General features: G+C 42.9%; 1 protein-coding gene across 9 annotated transcripts in view; it reads left to right on the forward strand.

The window, feature by feature from the left end:
• The window catches only part of PLCE1 (phospholipase C epsilon 1), a 311,916-nt gene that overhangs the window by 222,758 nt on the left and 68,922 nt on the right, over window positions 1-20,236 (forward strand). For all 9 annotated transcript variants that reach the window (XR_011074510.1, XM_068548222.1, XM_068548229.1 and 6 more), the window contains 3 exons: window positions 4,685-4,830; window positions 10,974-11,232; window positions 13,311-13,516. Coding sequence is in view for 8 of the 9 variants with exons in the window: in XM_068548222.1 (XP_068404323.1) it covers window positions 4,685-4,830; window positions 10,974-11,232; window positions 13,311-13,516 (611 nt within the window). In the remaining variant the exon portion in view is untranslated. The remainder of the gene's footprint in view (window positions 1-4,684; window positions 4,831-10,973; window positions 11,233-13,310; window positions 13,517-20,236) is intronic.

The following is a 20,236-nucleotide window of genomic DNA, read 5'->3' on the forward strand; positions in this document are numbered from 1 at the left end:
GTGACCAGATACCCGTTACAAAGGATCATCTTTCTACGAAAACTTCTGCTCAGCATGTTCAAAAAAACTTTTTGGCAGGAAGTCATTTGTCCCCTTTTTCTGGACCTGGGAACAGCAGTAGGAAGTGTTCAGGCCTTTTCCCAAATATAATATCTGACCATTTGAAGGCTGAGAATCCTTTCTGCCCACGGCCTCCTGGGACTCTGAGTGGCCTGCCTGCTGGTCAGGGGCACCAAGCATCCCCACACTGGGATGTGGGAAAGATGGTCTCTGCCCTCGAGGACTTAAGGTCTGGGGGGGGAGACAGAACAGACCCATGTGAAAGAGTCAGGCACACAAATATAACAAAGCTAAGCCAGATGCAAATCCACACAGCTGAGAGAATCCAAGTGCAGACGTGACTCTGGACTCAAGGTCCGACATTCAGTGAAAGAGAAGCAGGAGGAAGTTGCGTGTGGGGTGTCGGTGAGCCACCAGAAAGGCCTTCCCTGGGGAGGTCGCATGCGTTCATTCGTAGACTCTCCTCAAGCACTTACAGTGGGCTCTGCTGCTGGTGAGCACGGCAGCCCCAAAGTCAGCCTTTTGGGGAAGGCTGCCCAGGGAGTCTGGGGCACCACATAATGCACAGCACATGGACCCAGCCCAGGTGGGACATCAGGGCAGACCTCCCAAGACAGCAAGGCTTTCATCAGATTCCTGAAGGCAACCCTGCCCCTGACTTTAGGGAAGTCAGCATGAAGTACAAAGGAAGGCCCGCCTGTGGCCTTCCCACCTCCTCTTTCCATCCTGGCTCGTATGCCTGTGTATCATGTGGACACCTCAGGCCTCAAGTGTAAACTCCATCAATACACTACCCTCCCCACTTGGCTAGCCTTCAGGCCTAGAGTTATGATCTACCCTCAAGAGGACTGATCTAGAAAACAGGGCCTTGCCGGCCTGGAAGTGAGCTGTTTGGACAGGGGATTGGGAATCCTGGGTCTACAGGGGTGAACGATCTGGAGGTGGGTGCACAGCCAGTGGGCAGACAGGTTCCCTCCTCCCCACAGGCTTCTCACTCTGGGGGGGAACACAGCTGGATGAGGGCCAACATGGGCCTCTGTAGCTCAGGGCGTGGGCAGGGGTTCGGACTGCAGGTCTAAGCACAGTTCTGCCCAAAGGATGAGTCAACATTAGCTAAATCAAAGGTGGAGGGATGGGGCAGAGGGGGGGCTTCCCACAGAAGGAACAACCAGTGCAAGATCCCTAGGGTGGGAAAAGCCTGGTTCACCTCCCTAAAAGCAGGAGTGTGGGGAGAGCCGAGGTGAGACTGGAGAACAGACAGGGGCCTCAAGGGCCAAGATAAGGATTTGACTTTACAAAGGACACAGGCAAGACATGGTGGGCCAGGGAAAGGTCATTTTGAATGGAGCAAGAACGTTCCTCCCAAACGAAGCTCGTGTGATACGAGGAGGCATTTGATGGGAGAAGAGGGAGCAAGCACTTCACTTTGGCTGGGCCTCGGAGTACTGAGAAAGGCCTGAGAAGGAAAGGAAAACAAACAATTGTGGAGGACTTGTAGGCATGTAGGAAGGGGTCAGGGTCATCAGGGTAAGCACAGAGCCTCTGGAAGGAACGCTTAAAGAATGAGGCTGGGAGCCAGATTCTCTCTTGATGCTGTGCTGACCATTGAAATAAGGCAAAATAATCTGCCACATTTAACACCTTTCTGCTCTAGGACTGCTCCCTATGTTTGAGTCATAGTACTGTACATGTATGCGATTTTTTTGTTTTTCTGTGTGATTTCAGTGTCCTGAAATTCTTTCTGGATTGGCAACACATCGCCTTGTCCACTTAGTAAATAGGACCATGTTTATGCTTTGGGCTACATTTTACAGTCATCACTGAATGCTTGCTTCCTTTTCATGTCATTTATTTTTTATAATTAGTGCTGACACTCTCGTTACTTAATGCCTATGGAATTATGAATACATTAGGCCACATTAAGAATTGTCCCTGAAGTCTGTAAGCAGATGTTGGGGTGTGTGTGTTTGTGTGTGTGTGTGTGTGTTTGTGTGTTTGTAATAACAGTGCTTGCATAATCTCAATAACCAAGCCCTGGGGACTCACACTCAGAGACAGAACAGTTGGCTTAAATTAGGTTTCCATGTGAAATATGGTATCACTATTTTTTTCCTAGCATTGTGGGAAAGTATATGGAAAATGATTTGACTGATAGGAAATAAATCTGGATGTGTGACCAGGACTGAGGCACAAACCACTTGGTGGTCTGTGTCTGCTCTGTGAAGCAGGTCTCTCCAGGGGAAGATATGTTAACCCTTTCAGGTCCCTGCACTAATAAGTCACTGTGTGGTACCAGAATAGCCTGAAAGTACAGAGACTTTGCAAAGACACTGATTTGCCATCAATTTCAACAGGAAAGGAGCTAAAGCCATAGAAAGAATATAGCCAGAGGCCTCAAGAACTAATGCATCGGGTGTCTTTGAAGAACCATTTTAACTTTTCAGGATTTCATTTTTATTTTAAGGAGATGGATTTGGATTTCTAGCCCAGAGTCAATGATGTTGTGATTCTGAATGTTTTCTGATGATTTCTTAGAGCAGGATAGGGCTTATCAAAACTAATCACACCAAAGGAAGAATTGGTTGGAAGCATTAATGACATTCAGTCTTTACTGGCAAAATAATGTCTTGGTCTAGAGAGCCAGAGTTTCACCAGCCTGGTGACTTTTAACTGGGTAACCAGGTGAAGGGACAAAGCTTGGAGACAGTGAGCCAGGGATTGCTCACAGCTGCAGGTGAGGGGCTGGTTCTGGGAATCCCAAAGGGCTCCTGTGTGCTCAAAGCGGTCCCAGGAGATCAAACGAATGGTTATCTTCTTCCAAGAGGCTCTTAATTCCTTGCAGGATGATCTGGACTATGGCTTGTCCTAGGGGTCTGATTCCAGATATGTTCTCCTGATGTTTCACGCGAGTTCAGCCAAGTCCAGAGCAGGTAGAGATCGGTGGTGCCTGCTCAGAGCCCACTGGGCTCGTGCTGGGCTCCGGGGTGGCAGGTGGCCCATCACATTTTGCTTCAGCAAATTTCAGAAGGGAAGAGACCAATTGTTACTGCAGTGCTCCTGGCTGCTACCAGATTATAACCCCGTTTTAGCACTGAAACTCTCTGTTGCTATTTCCCTATTTGTTTTTGTGTAGGGAGAGGAAAGACGTGTTCAGCATCGATCTCTTCTGTTCTGCTTTTTTCATTTTTTTAATCATTTTTTGGTACTCTTCTCGGTACCTTCTCCTTTGATTCCATCTCTGTCTTCAAATGTGCATCTCTTATTGAGTGCTTAGAAGGACCTACCAGTGCCAGCCAAGTTTACAAAAACTAGCTCCCTTCATCAGCTGAAAGAGCACCAGCCTGGGAGTCCTAGCTTTGACATCAACAAGAATTGTGACCTTGGCAAATCATTTCTCCCATGAGCCTTGGATTCTTGATCTGGAAGAATGGGGTTGGACTGCCCTCTGTGGTTGCTGCAAGCACTAAATGCCATTCATTCCTCTCATTTTATTTGGAGGGAGGGAGTCAGGGAAGTGGTTGCCTTAGACCTTGAACTCTTTTCCCTGCAGGCTTCTCTGTTCAGGCTTCACTCCCGCTCAAGCCAGGGAAATGAGTTGCTCCCCAGGTTTCAGCACTGTTGCTAAACCAGGTACAACTAATGGGCCATGTGGGGTCAAGACCAAGGCTTTGATCTATTAACAACTGAACTTACCAGCCCAGACCTTAGCCAGGATGGAGAAAGTAACGTAAGTGAACACTAGTGTCCAAGCACCAAAGTACAGGTAGCAGCAAAATAATCTTAGAGATTAAGCAAAGGATTTTGAGGCTGTATACCATAAAGGGGGGACTTTAGTAGTAGATTATTATTAAATATTATACTCCAGTCTGTGTAGTAGAAAAGACAAATCACATTAGACTAAATTTAAGCCTAGAGCAGAACAGTATATACATTAGGCATTTACTGAGTGGTTAATAGGGACACCTCTGGGCCACACACCTCAGTTCAAATTCAGGCTTTGCCACCTATTGGTTGAGGACCTTGAGCAAGTCTCTTAGGCCCTCTGTCCCTCATTCATCATCTATAAAATGAGCACAGTTATAGTTCCTGACTCTTAGGATTGTTGTGAGAGATACATGAGTCAACATATATGAAGTGCTATATTGCTTCTATTATTTAGTCATTTGAGGAGCATAATAGATAATGCTTTTGTGAAAGATAGTTCAAAAAAATTTTTTTGCATTTTTTCATTTAATATTACGCATTTTACTATTTGACAAATGGACTTTCATTTATGGGCTAAGTGCATCGATTGCATTTATTCTTGCTCTTTCGGTCAAATACATTTAAATCATAGTTATCCTTAGGCCTTGTTTTCTTATGGTCTCATGGAATTTTACAGCTGAAAAGGGATTGTATAAATTACCTTTCAGCCTCATTTTAAAGATGAAGATGAAGAATACAGAGAGGTTAATACCATTGCAAAGCAGTGATGGAGCTAGAGCTTCAATTCAGTCTCTTGGTTGGGTCCTTCATTTCCTAATACTAAACTGACTTTTTTTAAAAAAACATTTTTCTTATGAAAAAGTATGTATCAAGCTTCCAGCGCATGGTTTCAGTGGATGCCCCTCTCTGCATTCTGCAGGTGAGCTCCTGGGTGACGTGGCTGATCCTCACGGCGGGCTCCATGGAGGAGAAGCGGGAAGTCTTCTCGTATTTGGTGCACGTGGCCAAATGCTGCTGGAACATGGGCAACTACAACACCGTCATGGAGTTCTTGGCCGGCCTCAGGTATGGGCGGTGGGGAATATGGTTTTCTGGGGAGTTTCCTCTTACCAGCTGAATGGCACTGAATTAATTGTCTGGGTAACCATATTTACCCAAACCAGGCAATTGGAAGTGATTATTTGGGGGAAATAACCTCTGCTAGCACCACAATCCGTGTCCCTCAAAGATGCTGCAGAATTCAGAAGTCACGATCCGAATTCGCTGGGTCTGCTCTGATCCCATGCTCTTGGCCAAGCTAAGTATCTGATTGCATAACTCCATCAACCCCATCACTGACCTGTCTCTTCCCCTGCCTGCCCTGTAAGCCCCACTGTTACCTATCTCTTCCCAGCTCTGCCTTACGAATTACCTCAGCACTATAAGCTCCCAACTACTGACTGCCCTTAGCAATAACAGTGGCTACCACTGATAATAAGCATTGAATAATGTTAGCTCTCATTTTTATTGAACACTTACTATGTGTCAAGCATTGGACTAAGCATGTTCCATGCATTAAATCTTTTAATTCTCAGAACAGTTTTTGAGGTAGATACTATTGTTATTCCCACACCATACAAAAGAAGAAACTTCTAACTAAGGCAAGAAGAAATTAAGTCATTCGCCCAAGGTCACCTGGCATGGCCGGGATGTGACTGCAGGCCACCTTGAGTTCAGAGTCCGTACCCTTAACCTCTGTGATATCCTGCTCTTACGCCTTCTCCATCAAGCTAATAATAAGATCACCATTCTGCCAATAAAGCCTCCCGCCTTATTCCGTTTCAGCTTCGGTTACCTTGCACAAAGTAGCTGCTCCTCACTCTTGCAGGTGAAAGTGTGGTGTGAAGGAGAAGAGTATGAATGGTCGAATGAGAATAGCAGAGAATCAAATCCTGGCTCCCCACCCTGAATAGCTGTGTGATCTGGGCAAGTTACTTGACTTCACTGAGCCTCAGTTTCTTCATCTGTAAATGGAGACAATAATGAAAAGCACCTACCCCTTTACATAGGATTTAATGTGATAATGTGAAGTGTTGAGTATGTGTGTCTGGCATGTAGTAAGGCTCCAGAAAGAGGACCTGTGATTGCTGTTGTTGTTGTCTGAGATTCACCTTCCCATTGAGGGTTCTATAAATCTATAGATAGATCTATAAATAGATCTTGCTTCATAACATTTCAAGGTTTTTCTTTGATTCTCCAGGCCCTACATAGGGATTCAGGGTTGGGGGTGGAGGGGAAAATTCTGAGTTGGAAATTTTTTTGTCCTTTTGAACTTTCTCAACTAAGAATAAACTCAAATGATCATGTCATTGGCATTTAAAATGGTCATACAAATGCACCAAGCATAGCTCGAAAGAAGGAAAAATAGGAAAAATACTGGGAGAATAGGAGGCTTTATCCAGATGATTTGGTTCTCTTTGTGATAAATTTTCTACAAAGAACTTGTGTTACTTTTCTTAAAAAAAAAAAAAAAAAAGAATGATCATATTATGATAAAATAGTTCTATTTTAATGGTGCTTATCCTCTGTATTTGACTGGCAGACTGGTGCAGACTGTTGTCTGGGCACTTCACGTCTTCTCTTCTGGATGTCACTGTCCTCACAGCTTGGCAGCTGGCTCCCTCCACAGTGAACGATCCAAAAGAGCAAGGCAGAAGCTGCAGTACCTTTTATGTCCTGGCCTCAGGAGTAATACACTGTCACTTCTGCCATATTGGACTGGTCACATAGGACCAGCACTGATTCATTATGTGTGGGGACCGCACTGCAGCAGGACGTGTGGATCTTTGGAGGTTGGCTGCCACATACCATGTATTAGAGCAGGGGTCTCCAACCAGTAGTGGTCCATGGCCTGTTAGGAACCGGGCTGCACAGCAGGAGGTGAGTGGCGGGTGGGTGAGTAAAGCTTCATCTGTATTTACAGCCACTCCCCATCGCTCGCATTACCACCTGAGCTCCACCTCCTGTGAGATCAGTGGCGGCACTAGATTCTCATAGGAGCTCGAACCCTACTGTGAACTGCACGTGCGAGGGATCTAGGTTGTGCACTCCTTATGAGAATCTAATGCCTGATGATTTGAGGTGGAGCTGAGGCGGTGACGCTAGCGCTGGGGAGCGGCTGCAAATACAGATTATCATTAGCAGAGAGGTTTGACTACACAGAGACTATAATAAGTCAATTGCTTGCAGACTCATAGCAAAACTCCATCAGTGAGTGGCAAGTGACAATTAAACTGCATCTTACGGAGTAGACTGGACATAAGCAACATACTTCAGGTGTCAGTGTCTCCCATCACCCCCAGATGGGACCATCTAGTTGCAGGAAAACAAGCTCAGGGCTCCTACTGATTCTGCATTATGGTGAGTTGTATAATTATTTCATTATATATTACAGTGTAATAATAATAGAAATAAAGTGCACAATAAATGTAATGCGCTTGAATCATCCCGAAACCATCACCGCCCCCCCCCCGCCACCCCTGGTCCGTGGAAAAATTGTCTTCCATGAAACCGGTCTCTGGTGCCAAAAAAGTTGGGGACCGCTGTATTAGAGACTCTCTTGATACAAGAATGGCCTCAGAATGACCCGTGGAGGCCTTGGGTGAATGGGACTTTTAGACCCAACTTAGTTTGAATTCAAAATCCAAGAAGTCCATAGAGTCAGGTAACTCTTTCTTAGATGAGGAATAACCTCAAACCAGCTGAACCTCACCACTGATTCCTGGGCACCCCAGACCCACTGCTAACTAGTTTCATGCTCCTATATTTGGCTTAAAACTGAACTGATCTTTACAAATAGATAGGTAAAAGTACCAAGTTTAATAGCTCTTTGGCTGGAACAATATATACGGGAGGTAAGTTGCTAGATGTCCTTATGATGGAATGATCGTGGAGGAAGAGCTCATGTGTGTACTTTCAGGTTTGAAAATATTTAGATTACAGGTAATTGAACTACACCAAGATAACTGAAAGTTTTTTATTTTTAAAACGATTAGATGAGAAGGGGGCGCTTACTGTTAAGTGACTGCTTTTCTATATACTTTGTACATTTTGCTTCCTCAAACTAAATTCTCAGCTGTTTACAGGAAACAGAAGTACAAAGATTTACATATAACAAGATTTACTCAATTTTAATGTCAATATAAAATAACCCAAGTGTCAACTACACCTCAATTTTAAAATAATAAAATAAAATAACCCAAATGAACAACAATAGAAAAATGAAGGAAATAACATGATGCAGCCATACAGTGGAATATTATTTAGCCACCAAAAATTATGTTTATAACAAATTTTTAATATCATTGGAAAACAGGTAACATAAAATACGTAAAACTACATGGGAACAAAGCAGTCTATACTTAATAACCTAGGCAATATTTATACAACAAAATTTATAAAATGTTTAGACCAGAGAGACACAAATAGGATAAATACTGGAAGGAAATATACCGAATGTTGTCTGTGGGTGGAAGATCTATGGGTGGATTTTCTATATTTTTGGTATTTTCCAGGTCATCTACGATGGGCGTCTACTACCTTTATAATCATAAAAAGAAATAAAGGTTTTTTAAAAGTGTCAATTCTCAATCTAACAAAAAATCATTGATCTTTACTGAGGTTTGTCTTTTGCCCCCCAAAGTACTATGGCGGCTCCATTACTCACGGAAAGAAGGATGATTAAATAATGAGAACCAAGTCTCATTCATGTATTCACTTCATTTATTTAAACCTCTACTCCGTGGCCCCTAAAGGATTCTCACCACCTTATAAGGAACTGGTTGTAGAACAAGCTGAACTTAGTGGCGTGAAATCAGGAGACAATTTTATTTTTCTGACCTCACTGTCTTTCAAACCTGCCAATTGACTCTCCTTCCCCCGACTCTGGGTTGTGTCTCTGGGGACGCTGTGTCTTTCCCGGTCATTTCTGTGGTTAATAAGCAGTCTCATGCACCTACGCCCATGAGCGTGAATGAACCTGAGAATCGTACGGCAATGCCACAAAGCAGGTTGCCTAAGAGTACCTACAGCGTGACACCGTTTGTATGAAGTTTAAAAATGCACAGACAATTCTACAAAATGCTTAGCAATATCTGCCTGTGTTGGGAAAGTATCAGGAATTGTAAGGGAAAGAGAGCACTAAAGTCACAGTTGTGGTCCCCTGTGGTGAGAGAGGGAGGAGGATGGGCTCGTGGAGGAATCCACTGGGGCCTCCATCATATTATTAATGCTTTATTTTTTTAAACTGAGAGGTTGATGTGTGGGTGTTTGTCATGTTGTGCTTCTTTATGTCTTTTGGATATCTTAGATATTACATAATGATCTTTTAATCCAGTCTGATATAAATCAAAACTTCAACTTCTCATTTAAAGCTTCACTCTTCCCCCAATTTTGCAGCCCAACCAGTCTCAGAAAACTGCGGTAGTGTGGGAAGATATGGTTTATCTTTTCTCTCCCTCTCCCTCCAACTCAGGGTCCCTGCAGAAAAAAATGGGCAGGAGAGGAGAGGAGAAGGGTGGAGGGATAAAGGGAGCCCGTCTTACTTGACTGGGGCAGTTGTGATCTGGCCTTGGAGCCTCCACTGAGAGCCATGAGGGGTGGTTTCAGGGTTACTTCCTAGTTACCTGCCTTAACGTCACCCACTGTCCCATAACGACCTCCCTGCACTGTTACCTGGTAAGGGGCAGTGCACCTCTGGCTTGGCTGACTACTCAGTCCTCCCCCCTACAGTGTCTAGTTCTGCAAGTCCTACCCTCACAGACTTTTTCCACTAAGGTCACCTCACCGGCAGGCCTTTCAAGATAACTCAGGCCCCACTGACTCTCAGAGTCCATTCCTGACTCACAGAAACACCCAGCGCTTTGCCCGCCCAGACTCTGCAAATGCGAGCCACGCCCGCTGGAACCTTCTCCCTCATGTTGCCATCAGGCAGCTCAAGGCAGCATCTCATCGTTAGACTTCCCCAGGCAAGTCACACACCAGTCAGTCTCTGACCAACAACCTGCCGGGACACGGATCAGCCTCTCCATGGAGTTCCCTTGAAGCCCCTGCGCTTGGGTGATTTCCTCCTTCTCACATATGGTGCCCTGACAGCCCTCTCCAAAGAAGCATTCCCTACGTGGCTGCTCAGACCCAGTTCCTCTGCTGATGGAGGGTGGGAGACCTCTGAGGGCAGAGCAGTTTGGGTCTCCTGGTGCCAACCCGCTGCCTCTCTTTAGAAGGTGGGGTTCAATGTCAGCTGTTGTTCTCAGCAGCAATTTCAAAATAGGAAAAATCTCATTTAACATCCTGTTCTGCACAAATACTTTAAGATAATGTCCCTCAAGACAGGCCAGTGACTTAATGTCAAAGCTGGATTCAGTAGAAGCAATTCAGCAGAAGAGGTCAAAACTGGCTTCGTGGGTATCACTGCGGGACTGGCCTAATCCAATAACATTTAAAAGATCAAGAGGAGTGGATGGAACACATTTTCTGTGGGTGATCCTCCATAAATACTTGTAGAAACCATATTACCCAGGAAGTTTCTCTTTTGGGAAATCAGAAAAACTCAAACTTAAGTTCAGTGCCCACCTTCCGAAATTAACTCCTCCCACACGTGTGTGTTTGTTTTTTGGCTGCATTGGGTCTTCGTTGCTGCGCGCTGGCTTTCTCTAGTGGCGGCAAGCGGGGGCCACTCTTCGTTGAGGTGCGCAGGCTTCTCATTGCAATGGCTTCTCTTGTTGCGGAGCACGGGCTGTAGGCGCGTGGGCATCAGTAGTTGCAGCACGCAGGCTCAGTAGATGCAGCATGCGGGCCCTAGAGCACGTGGGCTTCAGTAGTTGCAGCACGTGGGCTTAGTAGTTGTGGCACACAGGCTTAGTTGCTCCGCGGCATGTGGGATCTTCCTGGACCAGGGATCAAACCTGTGTCCCCTGCATTAGCAGGCAGATTCTTAACCACTGTGCCACCAGGGAAGGCCCCACATGTATTTTTGTATGTATCTGTCCTATTTAATTTTGTGTTTCAATTTATTAAAGTAATATTCACATCATTTGGGGAATCCTAAATAAATATTAAAACAGAAAGAAAACATGAAAAAAAATGAATTTTGTATGGAATTTAGGCTATTTACTGTAAATTATATTATTTCTCCTTCAGTCTAAAAAAAAAATGTCATTGACTTGTAATAGGTCAAGAAAAGTTTTAAAAATGTGGCAGTTTATGGACCAGTCTGACCTGGAGACGATGAGGAGCCTGAAGGACGCCATGGCCCAGCATGAATCTTCCTGCGAGTACAGGAAGGTGGTGACTCGGGCGCTGCACATCCCCGGCTGTAAGGTGGTTCCGTTCTGCGGGGTGTTTCTGAAGGAGCTCTGTGAGGTGCTTGACGGAGCCTCCGGCCTCATGAAGCTTTGCCCGAGGTACAATTCCCAAGAAGAAACTCTAGAGGTGAGGCCTTTCAAAATCCTCATGGTCTGGAGAATTGTTGTTGCCACCTGGCTTGTCACTCACTAAAGCCAGAAGAGAGACCTTTCTGAGCCCAGGGTTATCAGTTGTCACTGCTGTGTTGGGTAACAGGTCCTTGAACATTCCAGAGAAAAGAATGCCAACTAACACTGTTGGGGCTTAATATTAAGTTAGCTTTAATGGGGCAATGTGAAAGTACAAGTGCAAATGGGTATTGTTTCCTGATTTTTTTTTAAAGGTTGATGGGGTTTTCTTCTCTCTTATTGGGTGGGAGCGTCTGGGTGCAGGGGATACGAGAAGTCAAGCGAGAGTGGTAACTTTTTTGGATCAGTGGAAGAAAGACTGAAGGGAAGTCAACACTGCCTTCCTTTCCTCCTTTGTGGGAATCTGGTACGTCTTCTAAGGACGAGCTCCGGGCTCCTGATCGCGCTGCCTCCGTTCCCCCCGGCCCATTGCTTCTCAGTCCTGACCCCCAGCGTGGAGAAGACCACAGAGCTTGGACTCAGAGCATTGGGCATTGGAGAGCAGGGGCACTGAGAAACAGAAGAAGATATGGAAATCTCTTATACAGTGTTTAGAAACGAAAGAAGGGAGTAAAAGGGGGGAACTTTACAGAGAATTTTGAGGAGTCCCATACCTGGAAGTCCCACACCGAAATCTAGAGTCATTCTTACCATGGTGACAGCACCCACTGCTGACCTTACACACACACACACACTCACACTCACACACAGCCCTTGTCAGTGGCAGTGGGAAGAATCTCCTAAAACTGCAGCCTCTTCCAGGTCACCTGGGAACAAAAGCATCGCCTGGTATCAGGGAGACTTAGAACCTCTGACAGGTGCCGGCTGCACTACTGGCTTGCATCTCCCTGGCTTATGAGGGGGGGTAAAGTGCAAGAAATGGAGGAGAAAGCTTAAAGCAAGCCCCCCCAAGCTGCACCCACACTGCCTCCCTCATGTCTCAGAAGGCAGGAACACCCTATCTCATGGCCTAGCTGCCCCTCTTGTTACCGACCAGGGTTCTTGGCCTTCCCCAATCAATAGAACTTGACTAGAGGCCAGACAAGAAATTCAGGCAAGGCTTTACTGGGGCCCCTTCTGCAGCAAGGGGGAGTGAGAACAAACAATAGGTTCCCCTGCTTGCTTGCTCCCTGAGCGGGGGTGGGGAGAGCTTGTTCCTTATATGGGGTGAGGGTAGGCATGTGTCCAGGGGTCGGGCCAGAGGGGTAGCTTAGGTGTTTTGCCAACCCCTCTGGTGGTGCTGTGTGCACGGGGCATGCTCAGTACCCTGCTTTTGCTCCCCACCCTTCAAAAGTGGCAGTTGGGTTTTTTTGGTCTCTTTGTATCTTTTGGGTCTAGAATTTGCCCCAACTGTGCATGCACACAGTTATTTTTAGTCCCGTACAGTTTCTTTGTATTTTGTTTCTGGAGGAGAGGTGTGTCCAGGTGCAAGCACTGCAGCACTTCAGCAAAGGGTCCCAGGTCCCAGCAAAGGGTCCCAGGTCCCAGCCTGTCTCACTCTGACTTCTGATGGGAGAAACTTCCTGATCACAAATACAGACAATAAGAGCTTATAAACCACCAGGAAGCCTCTGTGTTACCGTAAGATATATGGGAAATAAAGCAAAATGTCCCCCTTTCTCCATCATTTTCTTGGGCCCCAGTAATTGTATCCAGTTCCATAGAATAATACGCTTTTGTCATGGTTTTTCTCAATTTTCACTACAAGGATAAAATAACCCTGTCCTTCCTCTGTAAAGTGGCTAATCTTCTCCCTAGGGAACCTTGAAATAATATTGCTTTTTATGTTGTAAATTCAAAGTGGAGTGTTGATTCCTAGAGGGGCTAAAGTTGTCTTAGTGGAAACAAGAGTGAGTTTTAGTATTTCATGCAGTGAAAGGAAAAAAATGTTTTTCCCGGAGGTTTTCTTTCCCCCGGTAAAATAGGCACAAATGCCATTATTTATGACTGTTACGATTTCATTTCCCTAGCTAAGTAGGTTATTTAGATGTAGTATGTGAAGTTGCAATCACAAATCCTCAATATATTTTTCTGTAGTTTGTAGCCGATTACAGTGGACAAGATAATTTCTTACAACGAGTGGGACAGAATGGCTTAAAGAATTCAGAGAAGGAGTCCACCGTCAACAGCATCTTTCAGATCATCAGGAGCTGCAGTCGAAGTCTGGAGACAGAGGAGGAGGACAGCTCCGGTGAAGGGAACAGCTCTAGGAAAAATTCCTTGAAGGATAAAGCCCGATGGCAGTAAGTTTTACATTTTAAAAATTGGGATGCTCATTTCTTCTTTTTCCTACTCCAGTTTGGTTTCAGATCAAACCTAATAAAAACTCACCACCTTTATCAGTAAGCTGTGCTTCTTTATCTTTAAAATTTACCAATTCTGAATTAGGATTTACCTGTCTAATCTGGCTGCTCTGTTCTAAAATTACTGCTCATAATTTAACTTCTTGCTATCTGTTACCCCTTTTTAAAAATTAGAGCTATCCTGCCATTTCTAAAAATTTAACAAATTAAATTTCAGGATTAAAACCATGATCCTTTATTTCATAGCTTCTATAAGAATGGTTTTTATTATAATATGGAGGTCCCTTAAAAAACTAAAAATAGAGTTACCATGTGATCCAGCAATCCCACACTCCTTGGGCATATATCCGGAGAAAACTCTAATTTGAAAAGATACATGCACCTAAGTGTCCACTGACAGATGAATGGATAAAGAAGTTGTGGTGCATATATACAGTGGACTACTACTCAGCCATAAAAAAGAATGAAATAATGACATTTGCAGCAACATGGATGGACTAGAGATTATCATACCAAGTGAAGTAAGTCAGACAAAGACAAATATCATATGATATCACTTATATGTGTAATCTAAAATATGTTACAAATGAACTTATTTACAAAGCAGAAACAGACTCACAGACATAAAAAACAAATTTGTGGTTACCAAACAGGGAAGGCAGAGGGAGGGATAAATTAGGAGTTTGGGGTTAGCAGATATAAACTACTATATACAAAACAGATAAACAACAAAGTCCTACTGTGTAACACAGGGAACTACCTATATTCAATATCTTGTAATAAACTATAATGGAAAAGAATATGAAAAAGGATATATAGTATCCTTTGTAAATAGTATCCATAGTATACTTTATAAATCAACTACACTTCAATTAAAAAAATAAAATTTAAAAAAGGGTTTTATTCATCACTAGGTGGGGCACAGGGGTGAGTATTAACGTATTTTTAAATCAAATATACTGAGTTAGTAGGGTTGGAGTTAGTCATACCCAGAAATCAACACTGTTGCAGCTCCCCCCAACCTCTGATGATTCTAAGGCAGGTGGTAACTCACGTTCAGGTGGCATCTGCAGCTTTGTAATTGCTCAGTTGTTTCAATTGCTATTTATTGGCAAGCATGGCAATCTAGCCAGACATGCTTGCTTAACCCACGACCAGATGAGAAGTTCAGAAATCAGTGGTCTTAGGGCAGGCATTGCATCTCTTCAAGGCCATTTACTCATGGTCAAGCCCAACTGAAGTGACAGAGCCTGGCTCAGCTGGAGGAAGCCTTGAGCACCATCCAAAAGTATGACATCTACTGACTTTGACATCTTGGCCACAAAAGGTTTTATTTGTGTTGAGTACTCATGTGTCATACCTTGCGGTTGTCTCCGAGTCCTTGTGAGACATTGCTCTTTGTTTTGCAGAACACTTCCTGGTTGTGTGTGTGTGTATGAGCCTACACTGGGAAGGAGGACAGTGTTTTCGAAAAATAATTTTTTTGGAATTGTAGTGCTAGATCCTTAGAATCAGTTGTGAACACACAAATGAAAGCCTTGTGTCTGAATCCCGAATGCTGTTATTAAGGAGGTGAACCTGTATTCCAGGTTTCTCCAAAGTCTTTGGGCTTTTTTTCAAACCTTGCTTCCTAGCTCATTCCCCCATAGAGGACCCAGGTGCTCAAAGATTAATCACTACTGCCCTTAACACAATGCCTCGTCCCTAAAGCTCAGATCTCACAAGTAGCTTCTACCAATTGTTCTTCTTAGTTGATCTCAAGTCAAAGATTATTTGAAAGTTTTCTCACGATTTCTTTCTAGAAATTAGAAAGTTTTCTAAGTTTTGCTGACATTGGTGCCACTCTATGTATAGAGAGAGGACCATCTACAAATAAGCACAAAGAAGCATCTCATAGCCACTTAAGTCCTTAATCTAGATCTACCTCTATCTACCTGTCTCTATACACAGGTATCTATGTATATATCTACATCCTCCCACTAAAGATTTTGTAGATGCTTACAAAAATAAATATAAATAATTGAGGATATTAAGGAAAAGGGAAAATATTTTGTAGATGCTTATATGAATAAATATAAATAATTGAATATATTAAGGAAAAAGGAAAATAGGATAGGAAAAAATAAAACATACAGAAATGTATACTGTATAGTCTTTACAGTGACTAAATTTTGTTCTGAGATAGTGACCATAGGAAAGAGGGAATCGGGATTCACAGTATTTGTAAAGAAAAATCAAACAGATGTTTGAGAGAAGCATGCCTGTTCCTCATACTGAGATCTGGCTGAAATTCCTTCCTTAAATCCTACTATAAGGGATACATCATCCCTGAATAGATAAAATTTCACATGACTCTTTTATAACAGCCTTCACTTGGGGCCGTGTGTGTGTGTGTGTGTGTGTGTAGGTGTATATATTACTTACAGGTGTCGGTCTTTCTAAAATACTTTTAGGAATGCTACCTTTGGTTGAGCCTCAGAGACCAAGCCTCTGAACTTTCATTTACCATCCTTTCTTTTTGCCTGGGATTCCTTCAAGTGATAAATTTCTTACCTCATAACATCACCTCTCATGAAATCTTTATTTCCAATTTTCTGCTTATTCCCTTGTCTCCTCCCTAATCATTTTATCATCTACATCCTAAGATCATTGCTCTTCCACTTCCAATTTTCCAGACTCCGCTTGTAAGCACTCTTACAAAGGGAAAAGAAGCACAAAAATGCAAATATTTCTTTTACAAAACCTGTGAAGTCCTATTGAAATCCTCACACTGAAATTTATGCACCTCAGTACCAGTAAGTTTTCTTACCCCACATGACTGCTATTTTGAAAAGAACCACTGAATGCACAAGATGGGGGTGAGGGTGTTTAATAAAACTCATGGAAACCAGATCAGGGAGCACTGTTTCTGGGACCGTCTGCCAGGACTTGGGAATCCATTCCTGATCCAGAGTCCCTCATTAGAATATCCAGCACAGGGTTGTATGTGGAAAAGTGATTTCCAGATCCCAAAACCCATGGGAACTGTACTTTGTTGTTGATTTGGCTGAAACAAAGACTCTGTAAACAATAACCTCCAGCCCCTGTTTCTATGTCAGCCACCAACCCTGTGAAAATGACATCAAAGAAAGAAGGGGCAATCTCATGGTCCTTTGGTTCACCCAGCCTGAAGGGTGCTCTAATAATTTTTCTCAAATATCTCAGCTACTCCTGCCAGAACACCCATTCAAAACACTCACAGAAACCCCATAAAAAATGATCATAAGAAGTTGAAGACCTCAGCAGGAAAGGAACAGGATTGAAAGAATCTCAGAATGTCAGTGAGATCTTAAGGTCAACTCATCCAACTCATCATCTCCCTGTATAAATGAAGAAGTGGTACCCGGAGAGGTGAAGTCACTTGCCTAAGTGGTGCCTAGCAGAGCTGAGTCGTGAACCTGACCACGTGGTCAACTGCAAGGCAGGATCTTTTCTCCTACAATGTTTAAGGCATTTCTTGTCACTGCAGAACCCTCAACTTTTTTTATTTCTAGTTCCTGTAGTTTAGGAACATCTGAATTCTAAAAATATTCCAGTTACATTTCATATGACCTATAAAGCTCAATAATAATGACTTTTCAAATTTACCAGCATGAAGAATAATGAGTTTTGCCCGTGTGAGTATGTCATGAAGGCATAAGAGTAGCATATAGCACCATTGTAGGAAAATGGAAATTAAGAATATTTAGATGTATAGAGAAGAGTGTTGGGTCATATAGGAGCTGCCAAGTTCTTATTAACAATATTGTTAAGTGAGAGAGTAGCACTGACGTATATCCACTACCAAATGTAAAATGGATGGCTGGTGGGAGGCTGCTTCATGACTCAGGGAGATGAGCTCGATGCTTTGTGATGACCTAGAGGGGTGGGATACGGAGGGTGGGATGGAGGCTCAAGAGGGAGGGGATATGGGGATATGTGTATGCATATGGCTGATTCACTTTGTTGTACAGCAGAAACTAACACACCATTGTAAAGCAATTATACTCCAATAAAGATGTAAAAAAAAAAACAAACAAAAAAAAACCCGATATTGTTGACCCTCTTTAAAATGCTGCAGCTTAAAAAGGTTTTGTCCATTTGCAGAAATTGGATATAAGTAGATAACAAGTTCAGACAGAACCTTAGAATGGAGGCTGCTTGAGATGAGTAAGTGCTCAAAGCTTGCAGTCACATTGTCTGGGCCTGAATCTTGCCCCCACCACTTGCTATTTGTGTCAGCTGGGTAGGTGACTAAATCTTACTAAGCCTCAGTTTTGTAATCTGTAAGAGGGGAATGATCATAATGCTTTATAAGGTTGTTGTAAGGATTATGTGAGAGGGTGCATGTAAAATAAGGAGTTTTGCATTATAAAGGCATAAAAATGGTGGCTATTGTAATTAATGCCTGCCATCACACCCTTAAATACCAACCCAAGTCCTTAAGGCGTGGGCACCAGTGGCAGCAGTCACCATGTTAGGAGCAGCCCTCAGTCACCCTGCCCTTCCTTACAGGAGAATGCAGAGTACTCTCTGCTCTTCCATCCCAACAACCTCCTTAGAGACTTCTCTGGAAGATGATCCAACCCACAAGGATAGAAATAAAAAAGCTGAGCATGAGGAAGTAGAGGATCTGAGAAAAGATCAGAGTTACAGGATTTGCCACACATACACACACACTTATGTGCACACACAAAATAATAAAATGATAAGAAACCAATCACTTATTCTCCACAGAGGATGGTGCAGACACATCCCAGCCTTACAAACACCTGCCTCCTAACAGCCTTTAGGGACAGCTGACTGCCTCTGCCCAGCCCAGACCTTAACATGATCTCCTCCCACCAACGCCCCACCCCTGGCTCTGCTGGGGGTACCTGGGGCTGGGGATACCTAGGACCCCCTCTCTTTCTCTCTCTTCCTGTCTCCTTGACCAAGTACCCAAGACCCAGTCCTGCTTCTGTGACCTGTAACAAAGAAAGCCATTTTCCCACTATCTGCAGAACATTCAGTTTAAGCTCATTTATCACTTGAATCCCAACTTGAAACTTGGACACCATTTTTACAGAGAAGCAATGTTTGTTTGGGTGGCTGTGTTTTAGGATATTGACTTTGCAAATACAAACTGGGCAATAATATTATTAATATATGACATATTATTTATCAAGAGCCTACTTTTAAACAAACACTGTTCTAAATACTTTACATATGTTAAATTAGTTAATCCTCACAGCAGTTCCATTTCACTCAAGATCTCACATCTAGCAGGGCCAGAATTTAACCTCACGCAGGCTGACTTTGAAGTCCTCACACTACCGAGCTATAATTTAGAAGCTGCCTGTGGTTGAGGGAGGTGCTAGGTTAATTAAAAGCAAGAATTTGCCAGAAGCAAAGTTAAAACTCTGGATTTTATTACAGGGAATAGCTATAGCAAGTCCTTTGGAAAAGGTGTACATTTTCATCTAACAAAATTAAATTTAGGTTTATCACTCGATGAATCATGTTTATGCAATCATATTAACTTTGCAGCAGTAACAAAACTTTATGAAGAAAACACATAACCAGGATGATAAATAGCCCACTTGTCCCCTAATGTAAGATTTTCATCAGGGAACATTAGAAAATGTTTATCTGGCAATTTATGGTTTCTAACTGAAGGGTGCTTTAGAACCTCTTCAGGGGTCGGGTACAAACTTTCCTTCTCTTTTCACTCCTTGGTCCTCTCGTTAAGGCATATGACCTAAGTTTGACTAGGCAGTTTCTTTGCTGGTAAACCACATCTTTGATTTGGTTAATGCTACTTGGTTCCTGAACAACTCTTTAAGTTCCACCTTATTCCTTCTTGTAAACCCACAGAAACTTGTCTCCTGAGAGAAGCAGGCACAGAAGTGCATAAAATTCACTATATGATCTAAGAGACAAAGCTACTAGTTTCCTTCTTGAAATGAACTTATTTCATTACAAACCATTGTCTATTTTATCTTGGGCATTAGTCCCTGGAAGAATGGCTTTTAAAGGAATTATTAACACCTAGCATTAATTCTCTTTGTGTTCTAAAATAGAACTGATGCTAAGAAAGACAGTGTCCTCTCTCTCTCTACTTAACCTCATCTCTGAGCAGCAGAAACAGGCTCCAGAAAAGCCTCATAATTTTTCTTTCCAGACACTACTTTTTACGGATGTGTATAAAATTGATGACTAATAAGAACCTGCAGTATAAAAAAAACAAACAAACAAAACAACTAATACTAAACTTTCATTGGGTTATTTGTATGGAAATATGTTAATATAAATGTTTCAGACATTACATGAAATTTCTAAAAATCTTATATGTTCTGGTATAATGTTATAAGTCATAATTCTAGTTATTACTTTAAAATGTATATCTCAGAAATAACTAAATTTCCTTGTCAATTGCATTATTATGAACTTTCATCAAATCTTTAACCATGGTCATTTTTAAGTCTTTTGTCCTTTACAGACAGTTCTGGGTGTACTCTGATGCTTTTGCAAAAATGTTCCTATAAAAGGGTTTCATCTTCAAGGAATTCATGGAAAAGACTCTGACAAGTACAGGTTTCTGGTAACTGACTGTACTGCTGAACTGAATGAATAAGCATTTTCAGAACTCTAATGAAAAAC

This window comes from Eschrichtius robustus, chromosome 7, assembly GCF_028021215.1.
Source record: "Eschrichtius robustus isolate mEscRob2 chromosome 7, mEscRob2.pri, whole genome shotgun sequence".
Lineage (NCBI taxonomy): Eukaryota > Metazoa > Chordata > Mammalia > Artiodactyla > Eschrichtiidae > Eschrichtius > Eschrichtius robustus.